The sequence below is a fragment of the Xyrauchen texanus genome, chromosome 9 (assembly GCF_025860055.1).
Source record: "Xyrauchen texanus isolate HMW12.3.18 chromosome 9, RBS_HiC_50CHRs, whole genome shotgun sequence".
NCBI classification, from domain to species: domain Eukaryota; kingdom Metazoa; phylum Chordata; class Actinopteri; order Cypriniformes; family Catostomidae; genus Xyrauchen; species Xyrauchen texanus.
In genome coordinates, this window is record NC_068284.1 from 5,619,526 (window position 1) to 5,639,234 (window position 19,709).

Below are 19,709 nucleotides of genomic sequence, written 5' to 3' on the forward strand. Positions count from 1 at the left end.
GCATCTATGTGAACTTCTGCAATTAATCAAGATGGACTTCAAAGACTTTGGTCATTAATCTTACAGTTCAAACACAATCGATGTTTAATCACTGACCCTTAACACTTAGTTTAATAATTTTAAACCATGATTTTACCTATACATTCATAATGTTAGCCAGAGTGGAACTGGCCCCCACAGTGAGTCTGGTTTCTCCCAAGGTTATTTTTCTCCATTAATCTACATCTTATGGAGTTTTGTGTTCCTTGCCACAGTCGCCTACAGCTTGCTCACTGGGGTTATTAATACAATTATCATTTAATTATTTTTAAACACTATTAAAAATCGTATTTTATCTAAATTATACAATGATGATTAATCGACTTTATAGACATTACAGTTTTATCGTCTGTTAATGCTGATCTTCTGTAAAGCTGCTTTGAAACGATGTGTGTTGTGAAAGGCGCTATACAAATAAAATTGACTTGACTTGATGATTCCACATCTTTTTGCTCATTGAAGTCACGTTGAATCTATGTCATTCACGCCACTGAAAACTAAAATAACAGTTAATCGATAGATGTACTGTTATATCAAACTAACATACCAGTACATCGATGGATGTACTGTTATATCATCTTCAACAGCGAAGAATTTAGGTGTTATATTTTACACCAATCTGCCCTTTGAAAATAAATTACCACTGTTTGTAGAACAGCATTCCTCCACTGGGAGGATGTCCAGCAAGATCAATAAATATACTTCAACTGCTTCAAAATGCAGCAGCCAGAGTGGTGACGAGAACCAAGAAATATGATCATATAAGCCCATTTTATTATCATTACATTGGCTACCTGTTAAATTCCATATTAATTAAAAAATTCTGTTAACTACATACAAAGCTTTGAATGGTCTAGCTCCATAGTACTTAAGTGACGTCCTACCATGCTATATTCGTCACGATAACAAAATTCTGGCCTGTTAATAGTTCCTAGAATATCAAAATCCACAAAAGGAGGTAGATCCTTTTTATATTTGGCTCCTAAACTATGGAATAGTCTCCTTAACCCCGTTTGAGATGCAGACACACTCACTCAGCTTAAGTCTAGACTAAAGACTGGTCTATTTAGCCAGGCATACACCTAATTTATCCTTCAACCCACAATTAGGCTGCTTTAGTTAGGTCTGCTGGAACTAGAAACAGTGATCATGATCTATAACTCTGCAATAACTTTAATGGCATCTATGCTTATATTATTTTATTTGTTTCCCTGTCTCAACCTCGGGACTCCTATCCTGAGGTCACCAGAACCACCTGGATCCAGCACCATTCCTGCTTCGTGTTGGACTCCACTGCTACATGTTGTTGTGTGATGATGACTAATAACAGCCGGTGCCAGCCAAACATCACTTCAGTCTATTACGATGGACTTCAGAGGATACACTGACGCCAACTACAACCATAAGACATAGGATACTTCATATGCCATTGCCTGAATCTTAGACTTAAGATAGACCTCATCGAAATTACCGGCCTAACTGATCTCTTCCTGCATCACCTTTGTCTAATGATGGACTACACTCTTGAATTTGAATACATTTACAATTAATACAATGAATACAATTAATTGCCAACAAATCCCTTTTTCAGCCAACTAACAAAGACAATTGCATCTATGTGAACTTCAACAGTTAATCCAGGATGGACCTCAAAGACATTAGTCATTAATCTTACAGTTCACTCAAATTCTTTGTTTAAACACTGGACCTTAACACTTAGTTTAATCATTTTAAACCATGACTTGCACTACGGCATGGTGGTGCAGCGGTTAGCACTGTCGCCTCACAGCAAGAAGGTCGTGGGTTCAAACCCTGGTTGCCCCGGCCTTTCTGTGTGGAGTTTGCATGTTCTCCCCGTGTCTGCGTGGGTTCTCTCTGGGTACTCCGGCTTCCTCCCACCATCCAAAAAGACATGCAGGCTAGGTTAATTGGTGTCTCCAAGAAAAATTGCCCTGGATGTAGATGTAGATGTGAGTGTATGTCTGTCTATGTGTGGCCCTGTGATGGACTGGCGACCTGTCCAGGGTGTCCCCTGCCTTTCGCCCAATGTTAGCTGGGATAGGCTCCAGCCCCCTGCGACCCTGTACACAGGATAAGCGGTTGATGATGGATGGATGGATGGACTTGCACTATACATAAGTAATATTGGCATTATATTCATGATGTTAGCCAGAGGGGAACTGGCCCCCACAGAGAAGGTTATTTTTCTCCATTAATCAACATCTTATGAAGTTTTGTGTTCCTTGCCACAGTCGCCTTCAGCTTGCTCACTCGGGTTATAAATACAATTATTATTATTAAATGACTTATTTCTAAACACAATTCAAAATCATATTTCATCAAACTACACAATGATGACTCATAGACATTATAGATATTACAGTTTTATCGTCTGTTAATGCCTGATCTTCTGTAAAGCTGCTTTGTAACATTGTTTGTTGTGAAAGGCGCAATACAAATAAAAATGACTTGACATAAAATCGATCTTATTGGTTTGCTTAACTGTTGAAACAACATTGATTTCAGTTGGGTGAAACAATGTTATACAATCAACATATGCTGTATGATATCATCTTGTTGTTAATTTCAGTACCATATTAAAGTATGCTGCCATTAGCAAAATGTAATGTAATGTGAGAGTTTCGAGATGAAATCAAAGACTATTTTAAATTAATAATAACAAGTTTCGATATGGCCAAGTGTGATCATTAAACAGTAGAACGATGTCATTTCATGAAATAATATACAGCCACATGCACTGTGCTCCACAGAAGGAATGAGAGGCTTTGCTCTGTCATCTCATTCACACACACAGGCACGCAGTGTTATGTGCATACACACGCAAAACACACTACTACTGCTTGATTTTCATGCAGTGTGTCCAATAGTATCCATCTTTAGAGCCGCAGAGCAGTGCGGTTAGTGTATAAATGGCTGTGAACTCTCAAATTACCTTTAATCACCGGAAATTTCAACATGCGAGTTGTAGGAAGTTTGATATAACGAACCCTTCAAAACAGTAAGAACTTCAAATGCCTTTCAAAATAAAAGTTCAGATGAAATGAGAGCTTTATTTAACTGGATGTATGAAATTGAAGACATTACGAGAGAAAACTCTACTGTATAAAATTGTATAAAAGTGTAATATTTATAGTAGCAATTATACTCATAATAACAGTAATATAATATTAAATGGTTATATTATTAGTATTATTATCAGTAAGCATATCATAAAAGATACTTTTACCAAAAAAAAGTTTTTTTTACCAAAAATAATGTATTATATTTTCATTCGATCAAAGCTGTACAGTATGTATTTGATTAAACACAATTTGATCATAACATTTAACATGGGATCCAGAAAAATTAAAACAGATAAGGCATAATTTTTATCTTTAAGAATTTATACAGTTCTTTTCTGCAATAATTTTCTGTGTAATTTCATAAAAATTAAAAAAATTTGGTTTGTTTCCCAAGTATTGAGTTAGTATTGATACCGAATTACTAGGTCTGGTACAAAAGCCAACATTTTCAGAGCAACCCTCATGGCGAATGATAATAAAACTACTTGAATATCTTGATTTGTCAGTCGCTATAGATAAAACTGATATTAAATTAAAAATGTTAATATACTGCCGGTCAAACAGTCAATTCTCTTGACATTGTGCCAGTCAGTATAATTTACAAAAATGGCAATTAAGAAGTAATGGCTTATGTTTTCTTGGACTATGTTTTCTTCACAGCAGACCTGATGAAAAAGCTATTATTAACTGGAAGAAATACTAACATCCTACAACATACAGTGGGGAAAAAAAGGCATATTAGTATAAAGTATGTCATAAAATATAGATACATCCATTATGGATCAGCACATTATTTTATCGATACTTTTATCACATAACAAAAAACAATGTCTGACCCTAATGTACAGCCGTGGCCAAAAGTATTGGCAGTGACATCAATTTTGAGTTTTGCAAAGTTTGCTGCTTCAGTATTTGTAGATAATTTTTTCACATATTTCTATGGTTTACTGGAAAACAATGATAACCATTTCATTAGTTTTAAAGGCTTATATTGGCAAAATAGAGTCAATATTTACAGTGTTGTCCCTTGTTTTTCATAACCTCTGCAATTTGCTCTGACATGCTGGATATCAGCTTCTGGGCCAAATCCTGACTGATGGTGATCCATTCTTGCCTTATTAGTGATCTGAGTTGATCATAATTTGTGGGCTTCTGCTTGTCCACTCGCCTTTTGAGGATTGACCACAGGTTCTCTATGGGATTAAGATCAAGGGAGTTGCCTTGCCACGGACCCAAAATTTCAATGTAATGATCTCTGAGCCACTTCATCATCACTCTTGCCTTGTGATGTGGTGCTCCATCATGCTGGAAAATGCACGGATCATCACCAAATTGTTCCTGGATCTTTGGGAGAAGTTGCTCATGCAGGAAGTTTTGATACCATTCTTTATTCATGGCAGTGTTTTTGGGCAGAATTGTGAGAGAGCCCATTCCCTTTGATGAAAAGCAACCCACACATGGATGGTCTCAGAATGCTTCACTGTTGGCATGACACAGTACTCATGGTAGCGTTCACCTTTTCTTCTCCGTACTATCGATTTTCCAGATGTCCCAAACAGTTGGAAGGGGGCTTCATCAGAGAAAATAACTTTGCACCAGTCTTCTGCTGTCCAATCCTTGTACTTTCTGCAGAATTTCAGTCTGTCCTTGATGTTTTTCTTAGAGAGAAGTGCCTTCTTTGCTGCCCTTCTTGACACCAAGCCATTGTCCAAAAGTCTTCACCTCACTGTGTGTGCAGATGCACTCACACCAACCTGCTGCCAATATTGAGCAAGCTCTGCACTGGTGGTGTCACAATTCCATAGCTGACTCCTCAGGAGGAGACGGCCCTGGTGCTTGCTGGACACTCTGGGACGTCCTGAAGTCTTCTTCTCTGCAGTTGAACCTCTCTCCTTGAAGTTCTTGATGATCCAGTAAATGGTTCTTTCCGGTGCGATATTCTTTGGAGCAATTTCCTTGCATGTGAGGCCATTTTGATGCAAAGCGATGAGTTGTTTTGCAGAGACAGACTTATCTTCAAATGGAACCATTTATTTTTAAGTATTACGGCTGTATCTTAATGGCATCTTTTTATTAATGAAGGCCAGTATCACTGATATTTTATTTAGTATACTAAATTTTAGGGTTATAAAATAGTCCGCAATGCATAAATTATAAATTAAATTCGATTAATCCTTATTAAAGCTACAAGCGTTCTTTAGTCAAAGAGTAGTTAGTAGTTTTCTCTGTTCCCTTTGTTCTTTGGTTAACTTTACTGACAGACAGAATTAGTGGCTACCGTCACTTTAAGATCTACAGCTGGTGACAGGATCTCACGGGTCTCATTCTCTCACTACTCTTTACTTCCATTTAAGATTTTATTTAACTCATTTAAGGTTAATAATGATTGATTCTTGTGAGGATACTCGACAAAACGGACATTTTGGCATAAATGTGTGTGTTATTGTTCGTTCAAGCGCGAAAGAGAATTCGATACTGGTTCGTGAGTTTTTGTGCCTCGTGTGTGTGTGTGTGTGTGAGGAGGACATTTACTGAAGTGCGTTCTCTTTTGTCTTGTCGCACATTAATGGTTTAAAGCATTTGGTGGACAAACTAATAACTAATAAGAGCTAAAGAATGACAAAGAACGGATGCAGCGTTAATTGTGTTAAATATTTTAAAACATTAAAGCTGGACAAAAAAAAAAGAAATCGCGATAACGCTAACGCTGACAGCACTAAAGGTGCATACACACTGCAACGCTACTTGTCATACATTGCTGACAGAAAATAAAGCGGTTTAAAGTGGACTCGTTTTCATGGTAGGCCTACACATAATGTTTTTTTAGTAAGCTACACAGAATGTTCTACATTAAATATTTAACTAACAGTCTGAAGTTACCTAGCAGCAGTGTATGTTAATGTTAGCTCAGTCAACGTAAGGCTAACATCAAAAGGTGTAGACAGAAAATATGATTATGCTGACCTGAGCTAATTTACTGAAATCAACCAACTCACATCTCCTTTCTTTTCATCCATGATGACGTTAAGTCACCTAATGTTGTTTCTGGAGTTCTGCGCTCCATGCTTTCACCGACGACGCTTAACGTGAGGTATGGATCTCAATCACACTGTTGCCAGGACCCGCCCTGCTCTGCTTCTGATAGGCTTGTGACGTTAGTTAGAGCTGCGCTCCTCTCATATGATTGGTAGGTGAAATCAATTGACTCGAAAATATTAAACCGCATTCAAGTTCCCAGTTTCAAATGCAGCCGCGGGTATGCGCGCTCATAATGGAAGCGGCGCGACTCGTTTTTCCAAGCGCGTCCGCGCCGAAAGTGCGTCCGACTGTAATTTGCAGCCTGATTAATACATTTTGCCTGCGCCGGAGGCCGGACCTGCCCTCAAGCCGGAAATCCGGCCCCCGGCCGGAATACTTTAAGCCCTGACTATAATCTAGAAACAATGTTAATCAACACCTTGCAAAACACAAAATTTATGTCACTGACAACACTTTTGGCCACAGCTGTACATGCTTAGGTGTGCGAGCCACACCTTCCAGACAAAACAATGCATCTTTTTGTTATGGAAACAATAAAAAAAAAACTTATTTTAGGTCTTATCTTTGTAACACCTTGGTCAAGTTTGACTATAAACAATGTGACATTATTGCAAAAACGATCACTTCAAAACAATTTTAAAATAGACAAACTTTGACAATAGTCTAAATACACGGACCAGCCACAACATTAAAACCACTGAGAGGTAAAGTGAATAACAATTATTATTTCATTACAAAAGGCACCTGTCAAGGGGTGTGATATATTAGGCAGCAAGTGAACAGTGAGTTCTTGAATTTATGGTGTTGGAAGCAGGAAAAATGGGCAAGCGTAAGGATCTGAGCAACCTCGACATTTTGACACCAAATTGTGATGGCTAGACGACTGGGTCAGAGCATCTCCAAAACGGCAGGTCTTGTGGAGTGTTAGTACCAAAAAGTGGTCCAAGGAAGGACAACCGGTGAACCTATGAAAGGGTCATGGGCGCCCAAGGCTCTCTGATGCGCATGGGGACCGAAGGCTAGCCTGTCTAGTCCGTGAGCTACTCGGAAGAGCTACTATAGCACAAATTGCTGAAAAACGTAATGCTGGCCATGATAGAAAGGTGTCAGAACACAGTGCATCACAGCTTGCAGCATATGGGGTTGCGTAGCCATAGACCGGTCAGAGTGCCCATGCTGACCCCTGTCCACATCTGAAAGTGCCTACAATGGGCTTGTGAGCATCAGAACTGGACCATGGAGCAATGGAAGCAGATCTGATGAATCACGAGACGGCAGCAGGATGCATCATGGGAAGAAGGCAGGCCGGCGGAGGCAGCGTGATGATCTGGGCAATGTTTTTCTGGGAAACCTTGGGTCCTGGAATTCATGTGGATGTTACTTTGACATGTACTACCTACCTAAAGACTGTTGCAGACCACGTACACCCCTTCATGGCAATGGTATTCCCTGATGGCAGTGGCCTCTTTCAGCAGGATAATGCATCCTGCCACACTGCAAAACATTTTCAGGAATGGTTTGAGGAACATCAAGTCAAGCTTTATTAAGATCCCTTATGGGCAATTTGTGTGCAGCACAGATAAACAGACACAAACTGACACATACAATACATCATAATAGCAATAGCAATACACATTAAGGATTTCAAATACAATAAATACATAAAATATAGAATAAAAATATAAAAAACCCTTAATAAATACCTTTAAGACTTATTTAGTAGTCTAATTGCAATCGGAACAAAGGAGAATTTATATCGATTATTTTTAATCTTTGGTAATCGATAACGACGACCTGAGGGCAGCATGGAGAACTCTGGGTATAAGAAGTGTTCCCTGTCTAAAATCACAGTGTGTGCTCGACTCAAAACATTTCTGTTGAACAGACCTGTCAAGCATCTTTGCTCTTTGCCTATGATCTTCCCACTGTTTCTGACTAATTTATTTAGTGCATTTTTGTATTTCACACTAAGATTTCCAAACCAGCAGCTAATGGAAAAGGACAACACTGGCTCTATATAAGACTTATAGAACAGTTCCATCAGTGTCTTGTCTATATTAAATGATCTCAATTTTCTAAGACAATAAAGGCGCTGCTGTCCCTTTTTACACAGGGCCTCTGTGTTCAAGTCAAACCGCAATCTTTTATCAATAATTGTCCCCAGATATTTATAGCTTTCCACACATTCCACCTTCTTGTTCTTAATAAATGTGTCTTGGGAAGGATGTGTTTGTGTTCTGAAGTCAATACTCATGTCTTTTGTCTTGGATACATTGAGCTGCAAACAGGCATCATCACACCATTTTACGAAATCATCAACCACTGGACCATGGCAGATTTCATTGTCTTCTAGAAGACTCACAATGACTGTGTCGTCTGCGAATTTTAAAAAATGCCTATTTTTATGTTTACTTATACAATCATTTGTATATAAACTATACAATAAAGGAGACAAGACACATCCTTGAGGAGAACCTGTAGACGTTATCAGGGGTGCTGAGAGACTACCATTTACTCGCACTCTTTGAGTTCGTTCAGTTAAAAAATCTAAGACCCAACCTACCAAGTTAAGATCAAGACCAAAATTAGTTATTAACTTATCTGCTAAAATATGTGGTTGTAGAGAATTAAAAGCAGATGAGAAATCAATAAATAAGAGCTTGGCGTGTGTTTTACTACCCTCTAGATGCTGCAATACTATATTTAGTAGAGTTGCTGTTGCGTCCTCAACACCTCACTTAGTTCTGTAGGCAAACTGAAGAGGGTTTAACAGATTCTTAGTTTTACCTAACAATTCTTCTTTTACTAATTTCTCAAAGCATTTCATTATAAGGGATGTTAATGCTATTGGCCTAAGGTCATTTAATGTTACAGCATGTGTAGTTTTCGGCACTGGCACTACAGTGGCTTCCTTCCAAAGTTTTGGAACTCTCTGGAGGGCAAGTGATCTTTGAAAAATATTACAAAACACTGGTGCCAATTGTTCTGCACAGACCTTAATCAAACGCCCTCCGATTTTATCTGGACCAGGGCTTTTTCTCACATTACAACCCTTGAAGACTTCCATCACAGACAATTCATCAAAAAAGTTATAAGCACAACCATAACTCATTTTAGATTTCATAGACTCTGTCACAGGACCAAATTCAGGCACATCAAATCGTAAATAAAACTTATTTAAGTCCTCTGCCAACTGACTACTAGAGTCATACCCAGGTAATTGAACTTTCTTGATCTCACACCCTTTAATTCCGGTTATGAGCGTCATCCCCTTCCAGACAGACCCCAAATTGTTCATGCTCAACTTTTTCTCAAGATTTATTTTGTAATTTAACTTTGCTTTTCTCGTTTCTATTTTTATTTCCTTCTGCAGTTCAAGTTTTTTGTCCAGATTACCCTCATGAAATGCTCTACATCTTTCATTCATAAGTGCTTTGAGGGAATTTGTGAACCATGGCTTATTGTTTGAGAATATTTTAACAGTCTTACGGGGGATAAGCATCTCTTCACAAAAGGAGATATAATTACAAATGACATCTGTAAGCTCATCTATATTCAAGCAAGAGTCATAAAAAAACATCCCAGTCCGTACACTCCAAACATCCCTGCAAGGATGCAGTAGACTCCTCAGACCATCAGCTTGTGGTCTGGAGGAGTCTACTGCCATGGTTCACAAATTCCTTCAAAGCACTTTGATTCAGCCTCCAGTGGGGTCATCGGACCATAATACTGTCCTACTTGTTCCTGTGTATAAAACTGTTTTAAAAAGAGTACGGCCACAGGTAAACTGTGCACACGTACATGGCCGTCCACGTGATATAAATGAAAATGGATTACATCAGGTCCAGTTCTGACACTCGTATGACCATTGTATGCGCTTTTGACAGTGGACAGGGGTCATCATGGGCACTCTGACTGGTCTGCGGCTAAGCAGCCTGTGTAATGTGACACATTCCTCCATTAACCATCGTTAAATATGTATTAGTGACTTGCGTCACAATTTCATTATTGCCTCTTCCATTTGCCAAGGCAATCTCATCATTGGTGGTGGTGTGTTTGTGCATGTCCTCCAACTTGTAAATATAACACCAGTGTTCATTCTGGTTTAACTCCATTCTAATGTCTCTTTGTCTTCAAGCAAGTCTTGGAATTTTGGTTTTAACATCTGTAGGCGAAGCTGAACAGCCTACTACAAGTGGCCAAGCCCCAAACTCACACTATAGGTTGAGCTAAAAAAAGGATGGGTTAAACATCAATAAACATCAATGTTTTGATAGTGCCTGGGATGCTCAGTGTTGATATTTTTGAGGGTGTTAAACCCAAAAAGGGTTACTTACAATGCCATTATTTGTCAATAAACTGGGAAGTAGAAAATATTTTGACATCAAAACCTCAATAAATTTAGGTATTTTTCTGTTCCTAACTTTTGTAGATCTTTATTTCATGACTTTCAAAACCACATCAGTTCTAATAAAATGAAGCTGGACTACTTCAAATACAGTGTTGACTATGAAATGAACTGCTCACAATGCCAATTTTGGACAATTTTTTTTTAAATGAGTCTTTAGACTACTTAATTGGGTGAAACTCTTCTCACATGAAGTGCAGTGAAATGGCTTCTCTCCAGTATGCACTCTCTCATGTGCTTTCAGGTGTCCCGAGAAAGAGAAACTATTTCCGCAAAAAGCACACACGTAAGGCTTCACATTTGCATGAGTTGACACATGTGCCCTTAGATGTGATGCCCACGTATACGTCTTGCCACACTGATCACACTTAAATGGTCTTAATCCAGAGTGATAGCGCAGATGAATTGTGAGATGGCCCCTTTGTTTGAAACTCTTTCCACACTGAAGACATGTGAAAGGTTTCTCTCCAGTGTGAATTCTTACGTGACGCAGAAGATGTCCTTTCTCTGCGAAACTCTTTCCACACTGATGGCATGTGAAAGGCTTCTCTCCAGTGTGAATTCTCATGTGACACTTAAGGTCTCTTTTAAATGAGAAACTTTTTCCACATTGAAAGCACAAGAAAGGCTTCTCTCCCGTGTGAAGTTTTAAGTGAGCGACAAGGTTTCTTTTGTGTGAGAAACTCTTTTCACACTGATTGCAGGTGAAAGGCTTCTCTCCCGTGTGAATTCTCACGTGACAGTTTAAATCTCCTTTTCGTGTGAAATTCTTTCCACACTGAGAGCAGGTAAAATAATTCATGGCTTTTGTGCAAGAACTTTTCTGTGAGAAATTGTTGTCAGTCTTTGAGCCACTAAATGATCCTTCTCCAGTCATGAAATGATCAAATGTATGATGCTGATGATGTTTCTCCTCCACGTCATTCAGTTCTTGACTTTCTTCTTTTACTTTTATCAAGTCTAAAATGAACAAAGTAAATTATGAGATGAGAGAAATACAACTGAATCCCTATTTAATGGCAGTAGCAGCAAAAGCCAAATTTCTACTTTTATGTGATATTTGATATGCTGAATGTTAATTATCATGTAGATGCTGGTATTATTTAATTAGAAGTTTACTGTTTTTATGATTTTCTAACATAAAATCTAGCGAACTGTCAGAAGATTTTTTACCTCAATGCTCCTCAACAGTCATTATGAAGAATCAAGAATGGACACCAACCTCTTTGTTTCTCATTATCTTCACGTTCCATTCTGTGTGGCTCTGGATCATTCATGACTTCAGTCTCCTCTTTAACAAACTTCATTTTTGAAATAGTATGCCAGTAGCTCAGTGGTTACACTTCAAGGTTTTTCTCCTTTTTCACATGTAGGATGATGGAAATAATAACAGCATTTATTGGTTAATTGTTGTAGAAGTGGTTTCACTGAAGAGGTGAATCACAATCTCTGTGTGTTGTGGTGGAGCAGATCTGAAAAAAGGACCAGATTCCTTAATTTATACAATATCCCTTTGCTGTAGGAAATACCATTATTTGAATAATGATCATTTGCAACGAAAAGATGAATCCAGAACACAGAAGGCAAAATTGACATATTGAAGAGATCAAGTACCCGAATATGGAGTTTAAAAATAGTCCAGTTTTGAATAGCTAATTTAAAGAGGATTCATGCAGAGTAGTCTTTAAAATACGAAAGCTTGCTGACAAATGACGGCAGGCTTTAAATAGGTTCAAAGAGGGGGAGATTAAAAGAATGATAACACTGGTGTATCCACCCAATCATTGTCTTATGCTTTGCCGACCTTGAACCACAAACTGCTAATGTCAGAGGCTATTGGGCTGGATAAAGTCAGCATCAGAGTTTATAAAACAACTGCAGCTCAAAAAACAAAACTAGATCTGCTCATAACAACGAAGCTATTAACACCCAAAACAGTGATCAGGTGAGATCATTCAGCGGCTTCAAGCACTTTATCTTCCTGTCAAATTAAATATTTGTAACAAATTTAATTTGTCAATTGATTGCTATGAATTAGATTAATTAGGCTATATATTTAAATCACATCTAACCAGTTCAACATCATCATCAGGTCGAGTTGAGATAAGATGGTGAAATAAATATGTTAATCTAATAATAAATTATTTTTTATTATAAAATGTTTCCAAAACTCCAAAAACGTCGAAACTCATCTCTTTTTGTGATGTTATGATGATGTTATTTTTAAATATCAAAAGGCATGAATTGTTTTTTTTTTGTTTTTTTTTTGGCATAACTTAGTGAAACTGTTACAAGCAGAGATATTATATTTTCTCTACTTCTGAATCTGATTCCTTTCTGCTTTTTCTCTCTTACTGTGCTAACCAATCAGTGTATGTGCCCCACTTAAATGAGAGTTGAGTAGCAAATTCTGATGAATAAAATGAACAAAACTGGTCCATTCTGGTTTTACATTCAAATATAGTCTAGGTTAAATCTCCCAATTTCCATACAATAATTAAAATATTTTCTTAGCCACAAGGCCTTCTATTGTTCCATATATTCAATATGTAAAATAAAATAAAAATGTCTGCATGTACTCAAACACGAATATTATTTGAATATTAATATTAAACATAAAGGTCTTTAACATACATCAAAAGCTGTTTCAAACAATCCTGCACCCAAACAAACATTTCCATTCCCCAGCATATTTCCTCACAAGAACTAGAGAAACAAACACTAAACAATAACAAGTACTTAAACATATTTAAACCATCCACTTACATAAGTGTTGAACAAAAGATCTTTCCTCAACCAGGAGTTTAGAGGAAGCTGAATTGGCAAAATCAACAGGAGGATACAACAATACTTGCTTGTGCAGCTCCTTCACTCTTCTTCTAGTTAAACTTTAAGCACAACTCTGAGAACTACTTCACCCTCTGGAGGTAGGGATGAGTATTACACCCATGAAAAAAGAATGTCAGGCTTGAGACAGATAAAAGACTTTGAAACCTTAGATGTATTAAAGGGTTATGCCTCCTACACACAACATGACTTTGAAAGACGTCGGATTGAGGTACCGTTCATATACACAACTGTCTGTCTTGTCATGTAAGTCGTAGGGTTTTCAAATTACACGAGGAATCGGAGACTCCTATGAGATACGAAAACAGATGGATGATCATATTTTCTGCATTTCAGAATGTGATATGTATTTTTTTAATCATCTTTACATAATGTGTTAAGGCATCAAGGCTCTGATTTGCCTATGATTTTAGGCTTTTGCTAATCTCCACCAAAGATCTCCACCAAACTGTCGGCGAGTGAAAATCGGGCTTAAAATCGTGTAGTGTAAATTAGGCATTAGTTCACCCAAAAATGAATATTGTCTCATAATTAACTCACCCACATGCCATCTGAAATGTGAATGTCTTTCTTCAGCAGAACACTAACAAAGATTTTTGGGAGAATATTAGCTCTGTAGGTCCATTTCCGAATCCCTGTACACCACTTCTTTTAGGGAACATTTTGTTACTATAACATCTATAGAAAGCCAGTAACAATGAGAAGAGCTTATTGATAGTTATTGTGACACTACATATAACAATAGATAGGGTTGGTTACTTTTGAATGTGTTCCACAACAGATTACAGAATACATGCAGTAAAATGTAATTTGTAACATATTCCGTTAGATTACTTACTCAAGGTCAGTAACATATTCGAAATACTTTGGATTACTTCTTCAGCACTGGTAGATTTTTTCACATGTTTTGACTACAGTAAGACAAAATACACATGTTAAAAATACATTATCTCAAAAACCGAAATATCTTATGCAGTGTTGTTTCTAAAATAAGATTAGTGGATGGATGGATGGATGGATGGATGGATGGATGCTCAGGCTTGGGGAGTAACAGAACACTTGTAACCGCATTTTTTTTTCTTTGTTAAAAAAAATCTAGATTGTGCACGTGAATACCAAATTAATCTAAATAATTTATCTGATTTTGATTCTTATTATAAAATGTATTTTTAAGAACAGTTCAAAAGCGTGAGGTAGAAATACTGGCAAATGTAACATTTTAAAACTCATAGAAAGTAGGAATAAGTAAATCAAGACAAGATTTTATTTATATTATTATAATTATTATTATTTTTTCATTAAAATCCATAACGTTAGCTGGTGATGTTTGACTGTTGACCGTGAGCAAGCAGAGGAAAGACTCTATGATGATGAAGAAATTGTGAACTGGTGAGAAAACAGAGTACTCACCTGATTTGGTTTGAAATTTAACATATTCTGTTTTCTTAATAAGGAGGCACTGTCCCTGTTTTTCATGTTTTTTCTTATATATAATAATAGCTACATTACTCATAACACGGTTTGTTTGCAATCAGAAGGCATCAGGCGTGGACTGGCCATTGGGAAGTTAGAGAATTTTCCCGGTGGGCCGAATGGGGGGCGATAAGCTGAAATGGGCCGCCAGAAAAGGACAGTGACAACAACTTTTGGGTTGGATTCTATGTAAAGAAACAGCTATCTATTCCCAGCCCGCCCCTTGAAGGCATGATTAAAAATCTTCACGAGCACCCCTCTGAGCACAAACATGTCAAATGGGACACCCTACGGTCTCGCAGACTTTGTGGGAACATGCAAATGAAGGCCACGAGACCACAAATCCACATCAAGTGTGCCATTTGGGACAGGGCCAATCCTTGATGGTGCATCTACTTCACTCTATTAGTTCACCTTTATGCTTACCTCTATGAACTGCTCCATGGTTATCGCCTTTTGGCAGAAGGGATGAGTATTGCACCAATAAGAAAAAAACAATAGCAGAATTAAGACTGTTATAAGACTTTGAAACTTATGTATTAAAAGAATAGTTCACCCAAAAATACAAATTCTCTCATCATTTACTCACCCTTAAGGCCCAGGTAAATGTAATTTTCACCTCGCGCCCAGTCGACCATGTAGTATTCGAGTATACTTTTCTTAACGCCAACAAATAGTAACGCGTTCAACGCATATGCACTAAAACTGCTATGTGACTTTTAGTACAGTCAATGGCCAGGGCAGACTATGTGCACAGACGAGGACCGTTCACAGGTCAAGAAAATGTAGGTGCCGCGCAAATAAGCAGAGTGGCTGTGCTGATGCCACAATTTGTGTCACATATACTGTGCACGGTGCAATCCGCAACACTGACACCTGAAGTATACTTTGGCCTTAACATGAGAAAGATCTCTCTCTCTAACTGCCGTCTCCGGTCACCTTTATCAAGATTCAAGATTCAAGATTCAAATAGCTTTATTGGCATGGTAAAATAAATCTTTACATTGCCAAAGCATTCATAACAGTATACAATACAAATAAGTAAATAATTATAAAATAAAAATAAATAAATAAATAAATAAAAATAAAGTAGTTTTTATTTATTTATTTATTTTTTTTTTTTTTAACATGGAAATAAACATTGCAATAAAAAGTTTAATTTTCTAATAGTTATAATAGTGTTTCTAGGCGTATGGTTGGTAGCTCTGTCCTGCAGGAGGCTCTTTCTTCGTGACAGGACCTCACGTACCTGGCACCCAGGCTTGAGCTTGCTGGGCTTTCTCCTAGCAGGAGTGGGAGTTTGTCCATATTTGATTTTTGGTGGAAGTCTTTCTGGTAGGTTGTAAAAAGGGGATAGAAAGTGTCTCTAATATTTGTATAATTGGGGCAGGATGTCAAAAAGTGTAGTTCTGTTTCCACTTGGTTCTCTGTGCAGTGAGGACACAGTCGCTCTTCCTTCGGCAGCCAGGTCTGTCTGTGTCTGCCTGTCTCTATGCTCAGTGTGTGTTCACTGAGTCTGTACATGCTCAGGACTTTCCTAAGTTTAGGGTCGCTCACTTTATTCAGGTATCCTGCCAATTCATATTTTCTGTTTAGGGCCAACTAGCATTCCAATTTACTCTGTTTGGCTGTTGCGTCTGTCCAATGTTTGAGGTATTTCTCTTTTTGTGTTTGAATGATTTGGTTTGGTCTGGCTATGTTTTTATTGTCAGTTTGTGACGTCAGCTCTAAGACCAATCGGCCGAGGGCATTTTTCTCTGGCTTCAGCTCTTGGTAGGACAGGGCTTTGTGATGGAGGGTCTGTACATTGCTATTTTTTTAAGTGGGCATGGAATTTAATGGCTCTTTTTTGAATCGTTATTACAAGGGGGTATAATCCTAATTCTGCTCTACAGGCATTATTTGGGGTTTTGCGCTGAACTCGTAGCAAGATTTTGCACAGCTCGGTCTGCAGAGTCTCTATTGGGTGTTTGTCCCATTTAGTGAACTCTTGGTCTGTGAGTGGACCCCAGACTTCACACCCGTACAGCGCGATGGGCTCTATTACAGTTTTTATTATTTTTATCCAGATTCTGATTGGGATGTCAATTTGGACATTTCTCTTAATAGCATAAAAAGCTCTCCGTGCCTTGTCTCTCAAGTCATTTACAGCTTTTTTTAAATTTCCTGTGTTGCTAATATTTATGCCAAGGTAAGTGTAGTCCTGCGTGTGTTCGAGGAGCATGTCGTTCAATTTAAAACTATGATGTTGGATGAAAATCATTATTTTTGTCTTTCTGGGGTTAACTGACAGGGCCCATGACTGACAGAAGCTGTGCAGGAGGTCTAGATGCTGCTGTAGACCCTCTTTAGTGGGAGACAGCAGCACCAGATCATCAGCAAACAGAAGGCATCTGACTTCAGTGTCCAGTAGAGTAAGGCCAGGTGCTGTAGACTGATCCAGAGCCCTCGCTAGCTCATTTATGTAGATATTGAACAGCGTGGGACTTAAGCTGCAGCCCTGTCTCACTCCACGACTCTGAGGGAGGAATTCTGTGTGTTTGTTACCAATTTTAACTGCAAATTTGTTGTTTGTGTACATTGATTTGATGATGTCATATGTTTTTCCTCCAATGCCGCACTGGATTAATTGAAGAAAAAGACCTTCATGCCAAATGGAGTCAAATGCTTTGTTGAAGTCAACAAAGCATGAGAAAATGTTACTTTTGTTTTGGTTAATTTGCTTATCAACTAAGGTATGGAGAGTGTATATATGGTCTGATGTGCGATATTTTGGTCGGAAGCCAATTTGACACTTGCTCAGGACATTTCTGTCTCTGAGAAAATGGGCTAGTCTGCTGTTTAGGATGTTGCAGAAGAGTTTGCCTAGGTTGCTGTTTACACATATACCACGGAAGTTATTAGGGTCAAATCTGTCTCCGTTTTTATGGATTGGGGTAATAAGTCCTTTGTTCCAAATGTTGGGGAATATACCTAAACTCAGGATGATATTGAAGAGCTTGAGAATGGCTAATTTGAAATTGTGGTCTGTGTATTTAATCATTTCATTTAGGATACCATCGACACCACAGGCTTTTTGCAATTTCAGGGTTTGGATTTTGTCTAATAGTTCGGTTAGTGTCATTGGGGAGTCTAAGGGTTTCTGGTAGTGTTTGATGGTTGATTCTAAAACCCTTAGTTTGTCATAAAGGGCATTTTGTTCCTGATTTTTGTTTACATTATTAAAGAGGTTGGAGAAGTGGTTAATCCAAACATCACCATTCTGGATAGCTAGTTCTTGATGGTAGGATTTGTTTAGTGTGTTCCAATGTTTCCAGAACTGGTCGGATTCTAAGGATTCTTCAATTTCCCTGAGTTGATTTTTTGTGTTTTGTTCTTTTTTCTTTCTTAAAGTATTCCTATATTGTTTAAGTGTTTCGTGATAGAGATGACGGATGTTCTCATTGTCAGCATCTCTGTGTTTCTGGTTGGATAGGATTCTTAATTCTTTCCTAAGTTTTTTGCAGTCATTGTCAAACCATTTCTCAGTGGCATGTGGTCTTTTTGGTTTTCTTTTTGTGGTTTTTAAGTTGGATAATGTTGCTGATACCTCAAATATTCTGTTCAGCTTGTCTACTGCTAGGTTTGTACCTTCACTATTGTGCGGGAAAGGAGTGGCAAGGAATTGATCTAATAGGGCTTGAATTTTCGGTTGACTAATTGTACTTAGATATGTATCTTTACTGTTTTGTTTCCATCTATACATGTTTCTAAGTGAGTGGAGTGGAGTGGAGTTTATCCCTCACTCACCTCATCAGGCTGATTGGGGTCTGGGTGTGCGTCATTCCGGCCCGGCCCACCTCCACACTACATGCGTGTTTGTGTGCCACTGATATATTCTATTTGTAGATAAGTGGTGTGTGCCGCTGTTCAGGCTTTTTGTTTGTTTTTTTAACTCATGTCACAGAAAAGCACAAGTTGTTGTCACATTCCATTGTCTTTGCCCGGCCAATTCGGACAACGTAATATCCGACCGGTATGCACAGATGAAGTAGCTTTTTTGCCAGAGTGATGTTATCAACTGTTGTGAAGCCTTCTTTCAAATAGTTGAACAACACACATTTTAAATGCACTAATTGTTTTCCCCAGTCTCATTTGAACATTTAGTTACAATAAATAAAAAATAAAGTTCAAAAGTTTGAAATCAAGGTGTCTTTCTTTATTGTGTAAGCTTAACCCCAACCCTGCTTAATGGAAAGTTCATCGTTCTCCTGTTGAGTTTTTTTTTTTTTTGACCGACTGACCAATCTAAAATTGGTCGACCAAGACTCTTTGCATCGACTAACGGTAAGTCGACTGTCCGGGGGCAGCCCTACAATAAACTTACCGTTTTTTCCATTTAGCAGATAGCTGGTTTATACCGATCTAAAAGCCACTATAGGTACAAGGAAGATCTCCATGAATGTATTCTCATCTCAGGTTGTTTATAATGTGCCAATTTGAACGTATATTAGTTTGTTTAGCATGTATCCATCTTTCTATTATAACTTTATTGCCAAACAATCTATAAAAAATGTATTATTTTAATTGTTATATTGCATATGTGTATTGCATTTTATTTTCAGGTTCAATAAAATATGTTTCATCATTATTAAATCCTCATTTTGCATTTTTATATCGATTGACCAACTATTGTGTAGTACGGTTCACTTGTATTGTCCACAGAGTCTGTATATTGCAATTTTAAAATGTTGTGTCTTGAATTGAATTAATTCCAGGAGTTTTACCTCTTAAATTGATATGTGTAGTAAAATACAAACATTAATGTGTATTGTGTAGTG

General features: G+C 37.8%; 1 protein-coding gene across 4 annotated transcripts in view; it reads right to left on the reverse strand.

Moving 5' to 3' along the window:
* Positions 1–7,707: 7,707 nt before the first annotated feature.
* LOC127649649 (gastrula zinc finger protein XlCGF8.2DB-like) overlaps positions 7,708–19,709 on the reverse strand; it is a 90,027-nt gene continuing 78,025 nt past the window's right edge. For 3 of the 4 annotated variants that reach the window (XM_052134891.1, XM_052134889.1, XM_052134892.1), the window contains 2 exons: positions 11,792–12,041; positions 7,708–11,529 (listed from right to left, as the gene is read on the reverse strand). In XM_052134891.1, the coding sequence (XP_051990851.1) occupies positions 8,896–9,828 (933 nt within the window). In that variant the 5' untranslated portion in view covers positions 9,829–11,529; positions 11,792–12,041 and the 3' untranslated portion in view covers positions 7,708–8,895. Of the gene's footprint in view, positions 11,530–11,791; positions 12,042–13,335; positions 13,448–19,709 lie in introns of those variants that run through there. The other variant, XM_052134890.1, reaches the window with a different exon arrangement.